The following is a 23,876-nucleotide window of genomic DNA, read 5'->3' as shown; positions in this document are numbered from 1 at the left end:
TGAAACATTACTTTTTGTTTCAAGTTTCTTCATCTGTAAAAGGGAATTATAATAGAAGCTATTCTATTGGAGGTCATGAGGATTGCATGTGTTAATACATATAGAAAGCACTTAGAAAAAAGTATTTGGCATAATATAAATATGCAACTGATGTTGGTTATTTTTTCTTTCTCTCCTATTCATTGACAGAAGTGTATATAATCCATGTCAGCAGGAGGGATGGAAGTTAACTTTGCAGGCTTTCTAATGCCATAACACACTGAAGTCATTAAAATCAATGTTAGGTTTAATAATTTTTTTGGACATATATGAATTTGTGTGAAAATTAATAATTTTTGTAATCATTTATGCCGTACCCAAAAAATGTTAATACTGAATACTTTAACTCAAACAATGTATTTTTAAAAAACTACTGAATAAGATTTGTTTTAAAAGTGTTGAATACTTTTATTGATTAAGGCATTCTACTGAGAGCTTTTATGTGAAATAATCTCATTCAGTCCTTACCATAAGCGTAGTAGAAGGTACTATTATGAACCTCATTTTTATTATTTTTTTATTATTTTATTTTATTTAAAAAATTTTTTTTTCTAAATGTTTATTCGTTTTTGTGAGAGAGACAGAACATGAGCTATGGAGGGACAGAGACAGAGAGGGAGACACAGAATCTGAAACAGGCTCTAGGCTCTGAGCCATCAGCACAGAGCCTGATGCAGGTCTCGAACTTGGGAACAGTGAGCCAAAGTCGGACACTTAACTGTCTGAGCCACCCAAGCATCCCATATGAACCTCATTTTTAAAGATGTGGAAACCAAAACGAAGGAAAGCTTTGCCCAAGGTCACAGAGCCCCAAATTGTGGAGGTAACAGACAGCAACAACATTGGTTGAATACCTACCATGTGCTTGTCACTGTGCTGAGCACGTAATTCTTATCAACTCCTTCAGTCCTTACAACTAAATGAGGTAGGTGCTATTATAATCTGCATTCTGCAGGTAACGTTACTATGAACAACCATAATAACCGAAGCTAAAATTTACATCGCACTTACTCCATGTGCCACATCTTGTTAAATGTACCTTAGGTATTAGAGATGATTTTCACACACAGCAATTCTAGGAAGTAGGTAGTGTTATAATTTCCATTGAACAAATTAGGAAATTAAAGCACATGGCTCAAACCTCCTTAGGTGGTACCTGGCAGGGCTAGAGTGCAAACCCAGGGAGTCTGCGGTCAAGAATCCATGCTCCTAACACTGTGTTGCATAGTAGTCCAGTCCAGTGATGCAGGTCTTTGAATTTTTCTCCAAACATAAGTGGACATTTAATTCAAAAATCATTTCTGACATTTCTTAGCAAGCTATATCTTATAATTTATAGATTACATTAAGGTGTGAAAGATAAATGTGTCCAGCTTTTAGATCTCTGAGATGTGAAAAAGGCAGTCTTACCTATATTATGAGTTATTGTGAAGCTCAAGTTAGATAATAAATGAGAAGTTCTTTTGAAAATAGTGAAAGCAATAGAAATAGCAATAGAAATACAAGGTGATGTTGAATGCTGAATTAGAACCTATTTTGACTATAAAGATTTATATATACATACTTTGTGAATGTACATAATAAAATGTTACTTTCTACTAAGTTTTAGAAGGGATTTTGTTTATTATATATGAAGCCAATTTAAAAATAAACGTATTTTCCTTTTTTGTATGGCTTACTCTATTGTAAAAGTTGGAATTTATTTTTAGACTGTCTTAAACTGATGATCATTATTAGAACGCTGCATAAAGGAGAATGCTGCTTTTTACTTCACTCAGTATGTATACTCACTTCCTGTAAAAATGACACTTAAGACCTGGTCAAGGGAAATATCACCATTGTACTTCATTTTCTAGTTTTTCCATACTTTTTGTGGATAAATACTGTCTCTAAGAATGAAAGGGAAGACAATAGAAAAACAACTATTTTTTTTTATGTTGAATATGTTGTATCATGTGAAAAAGTCAACATTTTTATAGACTCTATTAATTCTGGACCACGAACATGAACATGTCAGATCTGCTGATAAATTGTTAGCTGACCCTTGCTTTTTCCTTTTAGCAAATGATGCCTTTTAGGTGGGCGTATTAATAGTTAAACGATAATATCCTCATGTAGTGATTGGGAAGACCAGGAGAAAGGAGTAGGTCTCCTTTGGACTGCAAGTCAGTTGATCCACTGGAGAAATAACAGTGATTATGAAAATAGAGCCACTGTACACATGTCATGGCATTCAGATGGCAACTGTGGACAGCTTACCTTGACAGCTGTAGAGGAAATGATTTTGAATTTTCAGTTTGGTTGGACAGACTTTTTCTTTAAACAAGTTGTTTATGGTTGTAGGCAATTTCTAAGTGTCAGTTCAAACCTGACAAAGGTGGGACCAGTGGATATATTTCAATAGATAATTAAGAGGGCACTGTTTTATAAGAAACATTTTTAACATGTTTTTAAACATTTTAAAATGTTAGATCTAAGTTCAAGTTTTTTGATGTTTGTTTATCTGTCCCACTTTGATCATCCTCTGCAAAATGAGGTTTCTCTATTTACTTTCAAGATTAGAAGAAGGAAAGCTAGAGGTAGAGAGAATTCAGGGAACATTTGTTACATAAGGAGACTTGTAAAATCCTTCTCAGTATTCTAAAATGAGAAAAATGGAGGCTGCAGGATGTTTCCTTGATATTACTGAATTTAAATTCTTCAGATTGAATGTCTTATATCACCTTTTATATACCCAGGAGTATTAAAGTATTTTGGTGATTTATGCTTCTAAAACTTGAAAGAATTTAAATATATAAAATATGATCTCCAGAAAAGATAACTTAAATTGAGATAATTAAAACCAAATTTAAATTGCACACAGAATTTAGCAAATTAAAAACATTTTCAGTGTTAATTCCTCAGCATATAAATGGTATGGTATACATAAAACATTTAAATTAGTCTTACAGGATTTGGGAGAATGAAGTGTATTCAGTATATTCAGAATACAATTAGGTGGCTTTTAGAATTGTCAGTTTTAGTAATTAGTGAAATAAAATGGTTTTGTAGGGTAATAGTTTGCTAACATCAGTATCTCTTTAACTTAGCAAAAATGCACTTTGTTGCAGTCAGGAGAGATTGTGATTTAGAATATCAACCATATACTTTTCTGTTTAAAAAGTAAATAGCAAGCAGGATTTTAAAATTTGTTGCTATTAAACAGAACAATAAAGATCTAGCAGTACGATGAAAAAATGGCAGTCTATTTTTTAAATAGAAAAAGGCTAGACTTCTTCGTTATTAGATATACAGTATCAGCATAATCGATCTAGCAGCATTATATTTGAGCTGAAAATACACTTAAATTTGAGGCCATACACTAGCCTGTGTGAACAAAACATCTTTCATATAGTTCTAAGATGAAATTACCCTTGAATGAATAGCATCTTCATTTATCTTCAAACCTCTTCTGTGCTCTTAGTGTATCTACTCTTTCAACATTCTACAACAAGAATTACATTATACCATTATACCAGAGTACTTCTGCAGTGTGAAATAGATTGGTTTGGAAAATGAACCTGGCTTTGCTATAAATTACATTCTCAGGTACAAAGAAATTTGTTATTTTGTTTAAAATAGTCACAAATATAATTAAGGTCTTAATTTATGTTAAACTACAAATATGGCTATTACTTTAACTGGATTAGGAACTTAATCTGTCACTTCAAGAATGATATCTAACACTTTTCATTTGTAACCTTAGATACATTATTTCAATTACAGGGTCTGCAGCTGTTTGATATAAAAAATGAATTATTTGTAGGTAGATTTGTTCATGGTTTTTAATTTTAAAACATGCTTCTTCAGTAAGGGGGAAATAATTCTTTGTTGTCATAGATTTTCTTTTGTGTCCTGGTAAAACAAGATATGAACTAAAATTCAGAACCATTTTCATTTTGTGCCCTGAAAATGGTATTCCATGCTTTTGAATAGTCTTTAGGGAATTCTTATATGAAATATTTCAAATTTAATTATGAAATGAATAGAAGCTTTGTCCTAAAAAAGAAAACTGGAGGGGTCTGCTGTCTAAGGATAGCTTTACATGGTTAGACTGAAAATTGCTTTTCCCTATCTAGAATTTGGTAACTTTGTTAATGTGATCTACATACATTTAGAAGCCATGTTTATAATCCCTTAAGTTCCACAATATTAATCAGCATAAAGCACCTAATCTTTTTTTTATTTTTTTTTGAAATTTTTTAATGTTTTATTTATTTCTAGGAGAGAGAGAGAGAGAGGGAGAGAGAGAGAGACAACCTGAGCAGGGGAGGGTCAGAGAGAGAGGGAGTCACAGACTGAAACAGGCTCCAGGCTCTGAGCTGGCAGTCAGCACAGAGCCCGACGCGGGGCTCGAACCCACGAACCGCGAGATCATGACCTAAGCGAAAGTCGGACGCTTAACCGACTACGCCACCCAGGCGCCCCAAAGCACCTAATCTTTTAAAACTTTAAGAACAATTCCTTAAAATTTTATATTAACAAATTTTTAAAAAATATTCATTTCTGGGAGACAGAGACAGAGCATGAGTTGGGGGTCGGGGGTTGCAGAGAGAGAGAGGGAGAAACAGAATCTGAAACAGGCTCTAGGCTCTGAGCTCTCAGCATAGAGCCTGGCATGGGGCTGGAACCCACGAACCATGAGATCATGACCTGAGTCGAAGTAGGATGCTTAACTAACTGAGCTACCCAGGCACCCCCTCCCCCCCATTTTTATATTTTTATTAGCAAGCAGTGTTGATTTTATTACTTAAACACAGAGTATTCTTGTGTGTTTAACTTGGAAGACAAGTAAATGTTCATTTTGTTTTTGGAATAAAGAAGAAGAAAGAAGATAGTTGGTGCTGCTTATTGGTAAATGATCCAATATGGAGTTGCTATTAGTTTATCAAAATGAATACATTTTATTTACTTTTTTAATGTTTTTTTTTTTTTTAATTTATTTTTGAGAGTCAGAGAGAGAGAGCGTGAGCAAGGGAGGGTCAGAGAGAGAGACACAGAATCTGAAGCAGGCTCCAGGCTCTGAGCTAGCTGTCAACACAGAGCCCGACGTGGGGCTCGAACCCATGAACTGTGAGATCATAACCTGAGCCGAAGTCAGACGCTTAACCGACTGAGCCACCCAGGTGCCCCAAAATGAATAAATTTTAGATCCCTGCCATCTAACATTTAGCTTCTCCTAAAAATGTAAAATTTGGTGGGCTTTGTTGTTGTTGTTGTTTTTGTCTTTCTCAGTGGGAATATTTATCTATAAATAATAAAACTTTAAAATACTCATTATAGGAACTCAAAAAAAAAAGTAATTTCCTTTCTTTACTCCCAAATTGTTCATTGAGTGCCAAATATGTGACTGGTATTGCTTTAGGTTCTTGGGTTATAAGAATTATTCTTTCTTTGCCTTTGGCCATTTTATAGTTCCTTATGCTTAATATTGACCTTACAACTTTTATATTTAATTCTAACATGGAGAGCTTGTATCTTTTCCTAATCTTGTTATCTCTTTTGTTGCTCTTTCTGAACTTGATTAAAAAAATTTGTTTTTTATAATGTTTTATTTATTTCTGAGAGAGAGACAGTGTGAGCAGGGGAGGGTCATAGAGAGAGGGAGATACAGAATCTGAATCAGGCTTCAGGCTCTTAGTTTGCTGTCAGCACAGAGCCTGACGTGGGGCTCGAACCCACAAACTGTGAGATCATGACCTGAGCTGAAGTCGGACGCTTAACTGACTGAGCCACCTAGGTGCCCCTTGATTTTTTTTTTTTTGTACAGCTATCAGATCTTGATGTACCTAAAGTTGGTTAAATATTCCAAAAGTAGTCTTCAGGTGAGTGTTGTATTAAAAAAGATCTGTTCTCTGATGTGTTCTGTCTTCGTATGTGCTCTCAGTAGCTTTTCCTGGTTTTGATACCAGATTTGCTCTATTTAAAGTTTTTTATATCTGTTAATGTTTTTTAAGTTAAAATCTTATAACTATTTTTCTAAAAAAATATCTGCTTGTTCATATTTATCATTTTATTGATTTTTAAAAATAACTCTGAATTTAACAAGAGGTATATCTAATTTTTTAATGAAGTAACCGTTGGTTCCATAAAATAACAAAATGCTAGTCTTTGTTGTAGTTTACTAGTTTTCTACAAACTTAGGTATGTTTGTATTTATTATTGTGTCTATCTATGGCTTGTTCCTCGAGCAAATGTTACATGAGAACCTATAGTATGCTGAGGATAAAATAGTGAACAAGATAGACATGGTCAGTGTGTGCTAATAGAGCTTACAGTCTGGAGAGGGAGGCCTATAATCAATTCATTTATTAGTTTTGTGATTGTGTTTGACTTTGAAAAATTATTCATAGAGTAAAAGTTTATGTCAGTATCAAAACATGTTTATTCAGTTGTTTTTGTATTGTTTAAAAGATTTTATATAAGGTACTGCAAATATAGAAACCATATGTTTACCCTTTACCTTATTTTTTAAAAAAGTACTTTTGGGGATGCCTGGGTGGCTCATTTGGTTGAGTGTCCTACTTCAGCTCAGGTCATGATCTCACAGCTCGTGTTGGGCTCTGTGGTGACAGCTCAGAGCCTGGAGCCTGCTTCAGATTCTCTGTCTCTCTCACTCTCTGTCCCTCCCCTACTTGCACTTTATCTGTCTTTCTCAATATAAATGAACGTTAAAAAATTAAAAAAAAATACTTTTGGTTATGTTCCCTTATTTATCATTTTAATACCTATTTAGAGATTTTATCTTATGTACAATTTGCTGTTTTGATTATAAAGGAACAAATATAACGAAATTACAGTATATAATAATTATTCATTTTTTCTCTTAAGGAGATGTTAAAGCTAATAAAATAAGTCAGCTTTCTTTTGAAATCACCAAGCTTAAATAGTCTCTCTTCCTTTGCAAATGGATACATGAGTATTTTTTGTTACTAATATTATTACTACCTAGTTTTAATAGTAATGCCTTATATTGTGTGCCGAATGGTAAAGTGTTTTACATATAGTACCTCAATTAATCTGCCTAATAAATTGTCTTCATTTAAGAAATAAGAAAGCTTGGGGCACCTGGGTGGCTCAGTCGATTGAGCATCTGACTTCAGCTCAGGTCATGATTCCCATGGCTTGTAAGTTTGAGCCCCATGTGGGTGGGCTCTGTGCTGACAGCTCAGAGCCTGGAGCCTGCTTCAGATTGTCTTGTCTCTGCCCCTCCCCTGCCTGTGTATGGTCTCTCTCAAATATAAATAAACATAAAAAATATTAAAAAAAAAAAAAGAAATAAGACAGCTTATCAGGTGAAGGACCTCTGTAACAGTCAGTCACCAAGATTCTACCCAGAGATGTCTTGCTGGGAGGCTTCTGCTCTGTTAAGTCTTACTGTTCTATACAGACTCTTAAAATTGATGCAGAGGATTTTCATTTTTCAAAAGGCATTCTAGTCGTCTTCCACACTGTGCTTCTTAAGTCTATACTCTCTTCGGATCCATTAGGTTATGCTAGGCACTTAACCAGTGACCATTAAGGAGTGGGGATGTGCTAATTGTCACCCAGTCATTGGTCTGGTGTATGAGTCAGCAACAGAAAGTCACCTTACTCTAAATGATGGTAGAACAGAATGTCACAGCATCCTCCCTGTGCAAATGTAATGGCCAGGGCAAGCCTGTTTTTGGCTAGCTGTGTTTCCATTCTCGTCGTTTTATGAACTGAATATTTTTATTTACCTTTTTGTTTTGTTTTATTGTTGTTAAACTAATGCAATTAAAAGATGTTTGATATTTCAGGGTTTTTGATATTGCAGATTCTGTTTTCCTTCTCCTGTCAGGAAGCATCACATTTATTATTTTCCATAAAAGAGATTGATGATATTTTCAGCTTTAAATTTAATTTCATTAAGTTTGCCCCTCCAGATTCTTTCTGAAATATTTTTTGTGTATTTCTTTGGGAACAAAGACTTAAACTAGGTTTGCATAATTTTTGAGATGTTTTGTTTTGTTAGATTATTATTCTTTTTATTTTATTTATTATTTTTATAATTTTCTTATATTAATTATAAGACCTGCGTGCTTAATTTAAATCTCCTGAAGACTTATAATTCTCCATAAGGTATAGAACCATGTAACTCTGTGTTGTACCTTTTATACCTGTGACTTACTCATCCCATAACTGGAAGCCTGTATCTCCCACTCTCCCATCCCCCTACCCTCCTCCCCTCTGGCAGTTGTCAATTTGTTTTTTGTTTGTTCATTTGTTTTGTTTTAGAACACATATAAGTGATCTCATTCCTTTGATGGCTGAGTAATATTCCATGGTTTGTGTTTGTGTATACAAACACTACATCTTTATCCATTCATGTATCGATGGATACTTAAACATATATCTTCTGAATTACTGTTTTTGCTTTCTTTGGGTAAATATTCAGTAATGGAATGACTGGATTTGAATCTCCATGCAGGTTTTTCATAGTGGTTGTACCAATTTTCATTCCTACCAGTAGTGCATGAGGGTTCCTTTTTCTCCACATCCTCACCAATGCTTTTTATTTCTTGTCTTTTTGATACTAGCCATTCTGACAGGTGTAAAGGTGATAAATCTCACTGTGGTTTTGATATACATTTCTCTAATGATTAGTGATGTTGAGCATCTTTTCATGTGTCTGTTGGTCATCTGTATGTCTTTGGCAAAATGCCTATTCAGGTCCTCTGCTCACTTATTAATCAGATTATTTGGTGTTTTTGGTGTTGACTTATGTCCATCCTTTTTATACTTTGGGTATTGACTTTTCACTTTTTAAACTTGGTGTGCTATAGTTTCAGGGGACAGAAGAGACCATAGATAAAAGCTGTCCTTGGTTGTGTTTTTATTCTGCATAATAACTATAGCTCTACCCGTTTCTTAGTACCTCGATATTACCATACTTGCAGGAAAGTGTTGACAAAGAAAGATTATACTGATTTGTAGGTACTTCTGTCACCTCTGTCCACAAAAGAAAAGTGGGGTGAGTGGCCTTTAAAGTTGGGTTTCTCGACATTTCGGTAGAATCTGCTGATCTGGTTTCAAAGCGTATAACTGTGCCTTAGTGACCAGGTCTTTGAAAAGAAAGCAGAGTTGTCTGCTAGTCATTGCCTGTCAGAAGTTTGACAAGGAAGGATATTAGAACAGTCCATCTAAAGACTCCTAAGTCCCCCTCCTCCTACCAAAACCTGCTCATCCCACAGTTTTTCCCGTTTTGGTAAATGACATTTCCATTGTTCTACTTGTTTACGTCAGAATTTTTTTTTAATAGGCCAACAGTCTTTTATTTATTTATTATTTATTTTTTTCTTTCATAGTTTATTGTCAAGTTGGTTTCCATATAACACCCAGTGCTCATCCCCACAAGTGCCCTCCTCCATGCCCATCCCCCCTCCCCCCACACCCATCAGTCCTCAGTTTGTTCTCAGTATTCAAGAGTCTCTCATGGTTTGCCTCCCTCCCTCTCCCCAACTAGTTTTCCCTTTCTCCTTCCCCCTGGTCCTCTGTTAAGTTTCTCCTGATCCACTTGTAAGTGAAAACATATGGTATCTGTCTTTCTCCGACTGCATGTCAGAATCTTTGAGCCATCTTTGGAGTTCTCTTTCCTATATCCATACCCAGTTGTCAGCAGACCTTTTCAGCCCTAGTTTAAAAATGTAGCCAGAATCCGACTTCTTGTCCCCTCCAGTACTCCTATCTTAATCCAGGCCACCATCATTTCTTTCCTAGATTATTGCAGAATCCTTCCAACCAGTGCTTCTGCTTGTTTGCTTCTACTGTCTCCAATCTAATCTTTGAAGAGCTGCTCGTAATCCTTTAAAACGTTAGATTCCAGCAGTTTTCAGCTGAGCACCGTCTTATTATTGTTTATCTAATACAAAGTGAAAGTTAGAATCCTTACAAATATCTGTAACCCCTACCTGATCTCTTTTGATTGTCTCTGATGTTCCCTGTTACCACTCACTTCCTTAATCTGCATTGTCAGACTGGTCTTGTTGTTCCTCGGACACACCAGTAGAAGCAGAAGACTGTTTCAGTGCCTTTGAACATGGCTGGCTCCGTAACTTTCTTCAGGTTTATGCCCCAGTGTTACCTTATTGGTGAGCCCTCATTTAACCACTCTATGTATAATAGCAATACCTTCACACTGCTTTGTATTTCTTAGTAGCAGGAATCACCATACATATTTTCAGGCTTATTTGCATAGCATCTCTCTCCATTAGAATGTAAACTTGGTGGGTGAAGGCAGAGACTTTAAGGTCACTGTTCTATTCTCAGTGCCTAGAACAGTCATGATACATAGTAGCTGCTCAGTAAATATGTATTGAGTATGTGGATGAATGTTTTCCATTCATTCTAGATATTCAGAATCATGTTTTCCTTTCAAGTTAGTTCACAGGAACCTATGCATGGACAAAATAAATTAGCCATTTTCAGGCCTTATTGAGCTGTGTTTTAATGTTTTGCCCCAAGCTTTTGAAGAAAAATAACACAGAAAGCAATTTTGCATTTGGTGTATGTTGTCTCATGTCATTCGGCAGCCATACAGAAGATTCCAGATGAGAAATGACTTTTGGAGTGTAGTATAAAAAAGTTCAGTTCAGGAGCAACTCTATTCTTCTCTTTTTTTTTTTTCTTCAAAATTTTATTTAAATTCTAGTTAGTTAACATATAGTGTAATATTAGTTTCAGGAGTAGAATTTAATGATTTCATCACTTACAACACTCAGTGCTTATCACGAATGTCCTTCTTATTATGATTGCCCACCCCCCACCCACCTCTCACCATCAGCCCTCAGTTTGTTCTCCATAGGAGTCTTGTATGGTTTGCTTTCTTTTCTTTTTCCCTTCGCATGTGTTCATCTGCTTTGTTTCTTAAATTCCACATAGGAGTGAAATCATATGGTATTTGCCTTTCTCTGACTTATTTTGCTTAGCATAATACATTCTGGCTCCATCCACATCGTTGCAAATGGCAAGATTTCATTCTTTTTGATGGCTGAGTAAGGTTCCTTTTTGAGGAACCTCCACACTGTTTTCCACAGTGGCTACACCAGCTTACATTACCACCAACAGTGTAAGAGTGTTCCCTTTTCTCCGCATACTTGCCAATATCTGTTGTTTCCTGTGTTAATTTTAGCCATTCTGACAGGTGTGAGGTGGTCTCTCATCATGGTTTTGATTTGTGTTTCTCTGATGATAAGCGATGTTGAGTACTTTTTCTTGTGTTTAACAGCCATCTGGATGTCTTCTTTGGAAAAATGTCTATTTATTTCTTCACTGGATTGTTTGTATTTTGGGTATTGGGTTTGATAAATTCTTAAAAATTTTTTTTTAATGTTTACTTATTTTTGGGGGGAGCAAGTAAGGGGAGGGCAGAGAGAGGAGGGAGGCAAAGAATCAGAAGCAGGCTCCAGGCTTTGAGCTGTCAGCACACAGCCCAACGTGGGGCTCGAACTCATGAACTGTTGGATGCTTAACTGACCGAGCCACTCCTTGCCCTGGGTTTGATAAGTTCTTTTTAGGTTTTGGGGTTCATTCTTTCTTGAAGACTACAAATATTCCATTGATGGATTCACCGCAGTTTACTGAGTCAGTTTCTTATTGATGGGTATTAGGCTATTATTATAAGTATAGTATAATTATACTGTAAGTGGGGTTTAGGCATGAATATCCTAACATACATTTCATGTAATTTTAGGCAGATATGTCCATATGATATACTCTTAACAATACAATTGTGGGGTCAAAGGACATGTACATTTAGGATTTTTATAGATGTTGCCAAACTACTGTTCAAGAAACTGCATTGATTCATATTCCAACTCGTGATTGAATACAAATTTTATGTTTTGACTAAGCAGCCTTTAAAAAAATGTTTTTATTATCAGAATTTTCTGTTGCTACATTAAAAAAATTCACATCGGAAGAACACTAGAAGATTTACTGAGATTTAGACTTCTTTAGTCTTCATTTTGTGATTTGATGTATTGTTGAGATTTTCATGTTTGTTCATTTGTTTATTGAGCTGATAATCCTTATCTGGCATATAATTGAGAATTTCAACAGTAAACGCTAGTTTTAGAAGACAGAGGAATCTGAAATGAGAATTGAGAGGGATCTGAAATGAGAAGTGAGAAGAATCAGAAGCTTGTCATTATGTTACTGAAAGATTACTGTAACAGAATCCCTGTCTGTATTCCTTATATGCTGTTATGTACAACATTTGAAAAGGTTTTCTCAACATTTAAGCTTTTAGTTTTATAATTTGATCAAAGCAATGGCATTGTTATTAAAAACAACACCTTCTGAATCTAGGACTTAAGGTATTTGTAATGGTCTACTTGACTGGTAACAGATGTTCTTGTTCTCTATGCTGTTGACTTTACTTTCACTTATATGCAAATAAAATATATTTTATTTTTCAAAACCAGTTTTTACAAAAAGATCTGAGCCATGGTTCCCAGAAGATACAATTCAGAAGTAATTATTGAAGACAAAGAATTTAGGCTCTTTATGGAGTATTGTAGGTATCATATTCTGGGACTGTTTCTAGAATTTCTCTGATTTAAAAGTTCTCAATGAATGCTCTTTCTGAAGAATTCAGAATCAAGAAAAATATAAAACCCTTGTGTATACTTTCCTTTCTCATAATAGCAGTTGGTGACATTATATGTCCTTTTAAGCTTAGAGTTAGGAATTTTATTTATTTATTTTTAATGTTTAGTTTTGAGAGAAGGGGTGGGGCAGAGAGAGAGGGGGACAGAGGATCTGAAGTGGTCTCTGTGCTGACAGCAAATAGTCTGATGAGGGGCTCTAACTCACAAACCGTGAGATCATGACCTGAGCTGAAGTCAGACGCGTAACAGACTGAACGGACTGAGGCACTCAGACATTCCTGGAGTTAGGGATTTTAAAGTCAAGCTTGTTGCTCATATTAGTAGATATTTGAGTTGTTCCCAGTATTTAATTATTACGATCAAGCTGCTGAGAGCATTTTTGTATATGTGTAGGTTAGTGGCTACATATGTCTTGTTTTTTTTTGATATATTTCTGAGAATGGAATTGTTGGCTGATAGGATAGTCATGTGCTTAGTAGAAAATACCACACATTTTCAAGGTGGTTGGATTAATTTACACCCCCACCAGTAATGTAGGAGAGCCTCATCACAAATGAAAAAGTCTACTCTCCTATCTTACCCGACCCAGAGCTGGATATCCAGAGATAACTACTTTCAATTCTTTTAGCTGTATTATTTTTCCAGGTATTTACCTCTGTATTTTTAAGTAAGATGCTTATGTTACTATTTCATTTAAAATATTAATTTATTCATTTAAAATACTATTTCACTTAAAACTTACCCCCTCTCCTTCTCCATCTTCCCAATAGTGTTCTCACGTTCTTGATGACGTTAATATTCAGTGTTTACATTATAATTAGAATGTAAGTGTTGATCTCAGTTGAGTGGCTCTGTGTACTATGAACATATTCTTTCTCTAGGATTTTCTCCCTTTGGGTTATTAATTGTTTTATTTAATTCATTTGAATAGTTTTCTCTCCTAAATGCTGACTGATCTATAATACTCCCTCTTACAGTGGTTAAATACATCAGATCCTTTCTGTCTTTTCTCTCAGAAATACTGTGTTGGAAACTCCTGTTCCTTTTGCTTAAATTGGAAGAGCCGTTTTCTTATGACTGCTATTCATCATCATCCAGGGAATTCTGTTTGCTTTTATGTTCAATCCCCATAGTCTCTGGATCCTGTATTCTTTTTTTTTTTTTTTCTCGGTTTATTATTTTTATTTTGTGCAGCACATTCTTCATTAGCTTCCTGAGAAAGAGTACACGGGAAATAAAAATTTAAAGACCTTGCTTATGTGGTACTATTTTTATTCTGTCTTCACAGTTTATTAATACCTTGGCCACATGTAGGGGCGCCTGGGTGGCTTAGTTGGTTAAGCGTCCGACTTTCGCTTAGGTCATGATCTCACGGTTCGTGGGTTCGAGCCCCGCGTCGGGCTCTGTGCTGACTGCCAGCTCAGAGCCTGGAGCCTGTTTCAGTCTGTGACTCCCTCCCTCTCTGACCCTCCCCTGCTCACGCTCTCTCTCTCTCTAGAAATTAAAAAAAAAAAAAAAAAAAAAAAAACCTTAAAAATACCTTGGCCACATGTAGAATTTTAGGTTGACGAGATTTTGGAAGCCCTTGAGCTTTCAAGTTACCATCGAGCTTTTAGAGTTGCTCTTGAGGCATTGAATGTCATTGTCATTTATTTTTTCAGTCCTTTGTATGGTTCAATTTCATTTTTCTGTTTTCCCCTTTCTTTCCTTTCTTTCTCTACTGTCTTCTCTCCCTTCTTTCTTCCTTCCTTTCCTTTCTTCCTTCCTGTATGCTTGTTCAGATCCCTTAACCTCATTATATGTTTGTGTGTTCCCATATTAAAATAGGCATATTTGTTGTACCTACCTCTTGGCCACAAAGTACCTGGTACCTAGTAAGCGCTCAGTAAATATTAATTATAATTTTTCTTTGAAGTTGTTTTCTCTCTGTATTTTTTTGTTTCCTGGCAGTTTCTTTTTTTTTTGTGGCTTGTTTTGGCTCTATATTTTATGTTCGAGGCTTTCCTCAAATCGCTATTGATCTGTCCTAGCAATTTATGTTTAAGAGTGAGGCACTAAAAAGCTGATGGGGGGATGAGGGACTTTTTGACATGTGGACTTAACTGTAGACTGATTGCACAGTGAGCTGCCATTTTTGTTGGTGACTATCCCAGCGTCCCCCATCCCTACTAAAACTATCAGCATTTGTAGGACTTTTCTCTAGTTATCTTTCTTATCTTGGAGGTACTTAAATTCATTGCCAGTGTGTGAAAGCTGAGAAGGGACAGGGGTGCTGTGGGTCTTTTCCATCAGTGTGTACACTCTCCCTTAAGTTCCTCTTTTCAGTGTGACTCCCCCCTGCTGTGCTGCTTGAGCCTTGAGTCAGGAGTCTCTCTGGTTTGGTTTCTTCAGAGAATAAACCTGTCTCCTACTAGGTCGGGGGTGGGTTAGTTGTGTGATCTTGTACAGACTTCAACCACTCTTATTTTTAGTCCTTTACCTCACCTCCACTGTCTGTGGTACGTGGTGCCTTCAGTTTTGGAATCTTCCTAGTTTCTGTGATGTGAACACATTGGTTTTTTCCCTTTGCATGCTCTTGGGTGTCAGCTTCCTCTGCCCTGATGAGTCTGCTTTCTATCTGACAAAATGGGCAGATAGCTCTGGTCTGCTTCTTTGTGTCTTTCTGGGTTTATCAGTTTCTATTTCTTCGCTGTTATTTTAGTAGATTTTTGGAAGATTAGAGAGATAAATGTGTAACTTCATTGCTTTATGTTTGTTTATCTGTGATCTGGTATTACTTTGTGTATTTTTTAGGAAATAAAAAATGTATCAACATCGCTTCAATACAGTTTTTAATGCTGTGAATTTAATTTATTCAATATGTTGAAACTACATCAAGCTTATTAAATTTCAGAGTTTAGAAGGCAGGTACTATGTCCTGTGTGTGTATGTGTGTGTGTTTAAAAAATTTGTGTGTATGTGTGTGTATTTAAAAAATTTCTTACATTCAAAGAGTGAATATATTTATTGGTTGTAGTTTTAATTTTTTCATTCTTAAGTTCTTAGTTTTCACATGTTAATAAATTTATCTAACCATTTTGTCAGATTTGCTCAGAGTAAAGCCTATTTAGTTTAGATTTTTTTAACTGAAAATATTATGGTGCTTTATGTGTCACTGTCATCAAAAGTTGATTGATCAATTGCAGAGTTTATTGGCACTCTAATATTGTACAGATTGTTTTTATAATATTTAGCCTGATCACTTTCAGATGATGTCAGCCTGCCTTGCTAAGATGTCTGTTGTGCACTGATTACCATTGCTGTAAATCTGTATTGTCGAATAGAACTTCCTGCAATGAGGTAAATGTTCATACCAATAAATATGGTAGACATTAGCCACATGTGGCTATAGAGCACTTGAAATGTGGCTAGTGTGACTGGGGAACTGAATTAAAAATTTTATTCCATTTTAATTATTTTAAATTTTTTTTTTAATGTTTTTTATTTATTTCTAGGAGAGAGAGAGAGAGAGAGAGAGACAGCGTGAGCAGGGGAGGGTCAGAGAGAGAGGGAGTCACAGACTGAAACAGGCTCCAGGCTCTGAGCTGGCAGTCAGCACAGAGCCCGACGCGGGGCCCGAACCCACGAACCGCGAGATCATGACCTAAGCGAAAGTCGGACGCTTAACCGACTAAGCCACCCAGGCGCCCCTTAATTATTTTAAATTTAAGTTAAATAGCCACAGGTGGCTACCATATTGGACAGCACAGTTATTGATCATTATTCTGATAGTATGTGCTAAGTTTTTGGTGCAAATTATTTTATATTGTTAATCACTTGAATTAGTTCAGAGTAAAATATCCAGCGGAGGATTAGGAGTTAGCTGAGTTACTCTAATTTCCTTATTATAATTAGAACTACATATTTCTTTGGAGTCACATGAGGATAAACATACACAGACTGCAATTTCAGAATTGAAAATAAAATGTGTTTCAGGTTGGTGTATCGTTCCAACCTAAGAAAGAGATTGAGAGTAAAAGTAAATGTTGAAAATACTATTTTGGAACCTCTCAGAAATTTTCTTCCATCCTACAACATAAAGGAGAAATACTATTTGGATGAAAGCCTGGTTTGGATTTGAAGTTTTTATATTCTCAAAGACAGTTCTAGTTTGAATTTTTAATATTTGAATAAAAATGTTCTGTTTGTGACATCGACTTCTTTGGGAACTGCAGGTTAATTCATAAAATTTCTTTTGAATCAAGGATGAAGATTAATTGTAGTAAATGTTGTAAAATTAATCTTTGGGTAACTAGAATTATGTCATCAGTTGAGGTCTGTGGTAAGTTGAGCATTGCTAAATTGCTAAACTTTTTTTAAGTGAAAAAGTAAAAAATTCACAGGACTGGAAACATGGCTTTGATCGCAGAACATTATCATATTGCTTAATCTTTTTTAAGTGAAATACAGCTTTTTGGAAAAGATTAGTATAGTTGCCACTGTACATTTAGTTTAGCAAAGTATACCATATTTACTATTTTTATAGTATTATAATTGTTAACTAACAAGGGAATATCAACGAGACATTTGAGAAGATATTAAGTAGTTCTTTCAGATTCTTTTTGTTCTTCTCTGAAGGCCTCTATCTCCTTATTCCTTCATTCTCAGCAGATGATTGCTTCTCCCATTTCACAGAATGTGAACATTCTCATTTTCTTGTCCTTCTTGCTTACCATCTTGCAGTTATCACTGACACCGGCCACCCCTTGCATCAGAGTAGAAAGTTGTCCTGTTTCCTGACAAATAACCAAATCCCTCTACCTGTGCTCTTACATCCCTTTTACCTTCTCATGAATCTTGTATGCCTGTTGTTCTGCCTGTTTCGTATCATTTCAGTGTGTTTTTGCTGTTTTTTTTTTTTTTCCTGCTTATGTTTTAACAGGCCCAACCTTTCTCCATCATCGGGTACAGCTACACATTAATAGAAGGAAGGACCCCTCTAATCCCTTCTTTCTTTTCTTCTCATCCATTCTTCTTAAAAGAGCTGTTGATACTTACCGTCTCTAATTCTTCCATTCCTAGCAATTTATGTTTTAATAAGCCTTCCACCTAATTTTGATCCTAGTGTATACTTGTGGGTCAGTCAAGTAGTTGACTCTTACAATTTGGAAGCACAGGGGATAGTATTTAGATGACAGTGTACATTTATACAGAATCACTTCTGGTTGGCTGAGGTGGGGTTTAAAGCCAGACACGGTAATTGTTGGTGAATTTAGTTAGAATTAGGTTTGGCTAGAGGTTATGGAAGACCCAAAATAGCAGAGGCTTACAAAGATAGAAGTTTATTTCTTTTCTTATAAACACAGGTAATGTAGGTTCGGTGACTGTGATTATCAAGGACCTAGGCATCTGTCCCCTTGTTGTTCTGCGGTCTTCTCTTAGCTTCTGCTTCGTAGTTTGGTTTGACTGCTGTGGCTATAGTCATCCTTTTTATATTCTAGTGAGCAGGAAGGAAAAATAGAGGGGAGGTTATCTCCCGTCCTTTTGAAGAAACTTCCCAGCAGTTGCCCAGAACTTTAAGACCCATTGGTTAGAATTTAGACATTGGTCACATCCAGTTGTAAGGGAGGCTGGGAAATAAACTTAGTTCAGACAGCCATGTATGAAGATGTAATTCATGATTTTTTAAAAGCGATTACATAACATTCCATGGTTTGGATTCACTATAAATGATTTACCTGTTCTTTATTGTTAGACATTTAAGTTGCTTTTGAAATTTTTGTTACTATAAACAAAGTGAAAATCAACAACTTGTGTCTTTAAAAAGTGAATCAGTGAGCATAAAAGCTACCCATTAGAATATTGAGTATATAGGAGAGAACTTGGAAGTAGCAAAAATAATGCTTTGAGAGTTTTCCTTTAAGACTAAGATGAAGATCCTGTAAAGAGTAGTGGAATTAAGCAATACCTTATAAAATTTGGACTTTATAGTCATCTATTAAAGAAAATTAAACCAACATATAGTATTGCTGACTTACATAAACTAATGCAATAAAACAATTATGGATAATTTACATTTTTTAAAAATATTTTTAAAATTTATTTCTAGGAGAGAGAGAGAGACAGGGTGAGCAGGGTAGGGTCAGAGAGAGAGGGAGACACAGACTCTGAAATAGGCTCCAGGCTCTGAGCTGGCAGTCAGCACAGAGCCCGACGCGGGGCTCGAACCCATGAACCCAAGCGAAAGTCGGACCCATGAGATCATGACCCAAGCGAAAGTCGGACGCTTAACCGACTAAGCCACCCAGGCGCCCCGATAATTTACATTTTTAAAAGTGTGTATAAATGGTCTAAGTGTCATACATATGTTTACTGTGTCTAAGTTCTTGATGTTTTTAGCACTGAAATGACATATGATTTTGTTTGGACAAGTATTTCACTTTAAATTGATTCATTCTTTTCCAATAAGGTGTTACTCTATGAGCTATTACTTAAGCTTAGAAAATAAATAACAAGTTGTGTTCAAATTTATATATACTTTCACGAGGCTAATTATACTTGTATTGACTTGCAGGCCTTTTTGCAGATGTGTAACCTGCCTGTCAAAGTGGTTTGTAGGGCAAATGCAGAATATATGTCTCCATCTGGTAAGTGTTTTAAAAATTCTCATTAATATTCTGTATTGATAAAATTGTAACGATAGTTCAGTTTGTACCTAGATTTTAAAAATGCCTATTTTTGTTTGTTTTGTTTACCCTTTGAAGAATTTTCCCATGGTTTTATAAAGTAACAGTTGTAAACTTGATAATCTTTGGGTGGACATGGCTATTCATTTCAACTCTGTGGTCACAGATGGTTAGTGGAAAGTTACAGGAAATACTAAGAAATATTAAGAAAATACATAATCTCAAGTATCCCCAATCTTATTTACATAGTGCTGTTTCCACTTCAGAAAACAAATTTTAATATTAATGAATCCAGTTTTTATTAAACACACTTCTCTCAACTGTACTCTCTTATTATACAGAGGGAAGAAGAGACATTGTGGAATAATTAACTTGTCAAAGATCTTAAGGTCATCTCTGAAAGCTTTTGGTTTCTAATTTAATTTTGTTTTATTTTTATTTCAACAGGTTTTAAAATACTTTTTATTAAAATTTTAGCCTTTCTGCTGTATTTTATAATCAGTGTTGCCTTTTCTGTGTGTCATGTATTAGTAGATTAGGGTATAGTTTTAAGTAAATATGGTTCAGATAAATTTTTTTAATTGTAACTTTCAGTTTTTTATTTTTTTTTTAATGTTTATTCTTGAGAGAGAGCGAGAGAGAGAACACGAGATGGGGAGGGACAGAGAGAGAGGGAGACACAGAATCTGAAGCAGGTTCCAGGCTCTGAGCTCTGAGTCGTCAGCACAGAGCTGGATGCAGGGCTTGAACTCATGAACTGTGAGATCATGACCTGAACCAAAGTCAGTCGCCCAACTGACCCAGCCACCCAGGTGCCCCTGGTACAGATAATTTTATAAAAATGTAGTGCCACAAAGCTCATAGATGTTAAGTAGAATTGGTATGGTTTTGCTGGTGCAGTAATAGCACAGAATCACTCCTTTATGGGTAAATCCATGAGTATAAATGGTTGGGATGTGTGAGTTACATTTCTTTTAGGGAGACATTTATCTGTTTCCTCACTGTGAAGATAACTTAGAAATGACTTGTATAGGGGCGCCTGGGTGGCTTAGTCGGTTAAGTGTCCGACTTTGGCTTAGGCCATGATCTTGTGGTTCGTGGGTTCGAGCCCCGCGTCGGGCTCTGTGCTGACTGCCAGTTCGGAGCCTGGAGTCTATTTCAGAGTCTGTATCTCCCTCTCTCTCTGACCCTCCCCTGCTCATGCTGTCTGCCTGTCTGTCTCTCTCTCCTAGAAATAAATAAAAATATTAAAAAAAAAAACAAAAAGAAATGACTTGTATAAAGCATTTTTTTCTTTGCATCTTAGATTGTTAAAGGTGGTAATAATTACTAAAAGCTGTGAAGAAAGCCTCCATATACACTGAAAATTCTACATTAATACATCTGCATTTATAGATTTATGAATATACATTTTAAAACATCTCCACAAAAGAATTTCTAGATTTGTAAGCATAGACATATTTTAGATTCTTGAAGACCATTCATTGACTCATTTTCTGTTAATTTTGTATAGAGATTTTATAAACTTTCTAAATTCTGGTGAAATGAATTATATTGAGTTCTATCTTTTTCCTTTATATAGTCATATAAAGAGTATAGCTATTCATATAAAAAAGCTAACATTCTAATACCAAAGTTACTATCTTTGGCAGATGAGGTAAAGCCATATAATTCATTCTTTTCCTAAAATGACTGTACTGAGTATCACCTAGGTAGATATCTGACTTTTTATAGACTCTATGAAAGATAAATAAATACTATAGAGGCTACATATCTATCTATCTATCTGTCTGTCTGTCTATCTATGTATATACACACACATACACACACATGTATGTATATGTGTGTTTATATACATTCATAGGGAGGAGTCTCCTGTAAGTAGATGAAAATGGCACTTTCTCTTAAGGCATTTATTTAAATTTCATCTTATGACTAGTATTATTCTCTTCAATCATATGATTTGGCGTGATCAGGGGTAGTTTTATTGGTTTTCGTGATCTTGTAGATTTTTAAAGCAGAGAGCATCATGGAGTGGTCAGAAGACTGCTTGGCTAAGAGCTGGGAAAATTTTTACTCTAATCCTTCTGTGACCTTGTCACTTATTAACAGTTTCTTTGGGAAATTTCACTTCTCTTTTTTGAGCTTCAGTGACTTCATCTGTAATATGTGGTGATTGCATTAGATGGTCTCTGGGGTTCTTTTTGTTTCTAATGTTTTCTGAACCTGCAAACTCCCTTGCTTTCTCCTTGCTTCCTTTAAAAATGAAGGTTCTTTTTTTTTTTTTTTTACAAATAGTTTATTGTCAAATTAGTTTCTACATAACACTCAGTGCTCATCCCCAAAGTGCCCTCCTTCATGCCCATCCCCCCCTCCCCCCCACATCCATCAGTCCTCAGTTTTTGTCAGCATTCAAGAGTCTCTCATGGTTTGCCTCTCTCCCTTTCCCCCACCATTTCCGCCCTTCTTCTCCCCCTTGGTCCTCCGTCAAGTTCCTCCTAATCCTCCTATACGTGCAAACATATGGTATTTGTCCTTCTCTGCCTGACTTATTTCGCTCAGCATAACACCCTCAAGGTCCATCCATGTTGCTACACATGGCCAGATTTCATTGTTTCTCATTGCCATGTAGTATTCCATGGTATAGATAAACCCCATCTTCTTGATCCATTCGTCTGTTGATGGACACTTAGGCTCTTTCCATGTTTTAGCTATTGTGGAGAGTGCTGCTATGAACATTGGGGTACATGTGCTCCTATGCATCAGCATTTCTATATCCCTTGGGTAAATTCCTAGCAGTGCTATTGCTGGGTCGTAAGGGAGTTCTATTGTTAGTTTCCTGAGGAACCTCCACACTGTTTTCCAGAGGGGCTGTACCAGTTTACATTCCCACCAACAGTGCAGGAGGGTGCCCGTTTCTCCACATCCTCGCCAGCATCTAGAGTTCTCTGATTTGCTCATTTTAGCCACTCTGACTGGCGTGAGGTGGTATCTCAGTGTGGTTTTGATTTGTATTTCCCTGATGAGGAGGGATGCTGAGCATCGTTTCATGTGTCTGTTGGCCATCTGGATGTCCTCTTTGGAGAAGTGTCTGTTCATGTCTTCTGCCCATTTCTTCACTGGGTTGTTTGTTTTTCGGGCGTGGAGTTTGGTGAGTTCCTTATAGATTCTGGATATTAACCCTTTATCTGATATGTCATTTGCAACTATCTTTTCCCATTCCGTTGGTTGCCTATTAATTTTCTGGGTTGTTTCCTTTGCTGTGCAGAAGCTTTTAATCTTGATGAGGTCCCAACAGTTTATTTTTGCTCTCGATTCCCTTGCTTTTGGGGATGTGTCAAGTAAGAAGTTGCTGCGGTGGAGGTCAAGGAGGTTGTTTCCTGCTTTCTCCTCTAGGGTGTTGATAGTTTCCTGTCTCACGTTCAGGTCCTTTATCCATTTTGAGTTGATTTTTGTGCATGGTGTGAGAAAATGATCTAGTTTCATTCTTCTGCATGTTGCTGTCCAGTTCTCCCAACACCATCTGTTAAAAAGGCTGTCTTTTTTCCATTGGATATTCTTTCCTGCTTTGTCAAAGATCAGTTGGCTGTATACTTTTGGGTCCACTTCTGAGTTCTCAATTCTGTTCCATTGGTCTATGGGTCTGTTTTTGTGCCAATACCATACTGTCTTGAGGATGACAGCTTTGTAGTAGAGGCTGAAGTCTGGGATGGTGATCCCTCCCGTTTTGGTTTTATTTTTCAGTATTACTTTGGCTATTCGGGGTCTTTTGTGGTTCCATACAAATTTTTGGATAGTTTGTTCTAGTTTTGAGAAGTATGCTGGTGCAATTTTGATGGGAATTGCATTGAATGTGTAGAGTGCTTTAGGTAGTAATGACATCTTAACTATATTTATTCTTCCTATCCATGAGCATGGAATGTTTTTCCATTTCTTTGTGTCTTCTTCAATTTCCTTCATAAGTTTTCTATAGTTTTCATCATACAGATCTCTTGTATCCTTGGTTAGGTTTATTCCGAGGTATTTTATGGTTTTTTGTGCAATTGTGAATGGGATCAGTTTCTTGATTTCTCTTTCTGTTGCTTCATCATTGGTGTATAAAAATGCAACCGATTTCTGTACGTTGATTTTGTACCCTGCAACTTGGCTGAATTCTTGGATCAGTTCTAGTAGGCTTCTGGTGGAGTCTGTCGGGTTTTCTATGTAGAGTATCATGTCATCTGCGAAGAGTGAAAGTTTGACTTCCTCTTTGCCAATTCTGATGCCTTTGATTTCCTTTTGTTGTCTGATGGCTGATGCTAGGACTTCCAGCACTATGTTAAACAACAGTGGTGAGAGTGGACATCCCTGTCGTGTTCCTGATCTCAGGGGGAAAGCTCTCAGTTTTTCCCCGTTGAGGATGATGTTCGCTGAAGGCTTCTCATAGATGGCTTTGATGATGTTTAAGTAGGTTCAAAAATGAAGGTTCTTTTTTAAAAGCACTTTTTAAAAAATCTTTGTT

At 36.1% G+C, this 23,876-nt stretch overlaps 1 protein-coding gene across 1 annotated transcript in view; it reads left to right on the top strand.

Moving 5' to 3' along the window:
- Positions 1-23,876, top strand: part of MTX2 (metaxin 2) — a 68,973-nt gene that overhangs the window by 28,319 nt on the left and 16,778 nt on the right. The window contains exon 4 of the mRNA XM_039250123.1: positions 19,264-19,336. Coding sequence (XP_039106054.1) covers positions 19,264-19,336 — 73 coding nt within the window. The remainder of the gene's footprint in view (positions 1-19,263; positions 19,337-23,876) is intronic.

This window comes from Hyaena hyaena, unplaced genomic scaffold (genome assembly GCF_003009895.1).
Source record: "Hyaena hyaena isolate Hyena2069 unplaced genomic scaffold, ASM300989v1 scaffold_359, whole genome shotgun sequence".
In the NCBI taxonomy this organism is placed as follows: Eukaryota; Metazoa; Chordata; class Mammalia; order Carnivora; family Hyaenidae; genus Hyaena; species Hyaena hyaena.
Note: the sequence above shows the minus strand (reverse complement) of the source record. Positions and strands in the feature narration are given on the sequence as shown.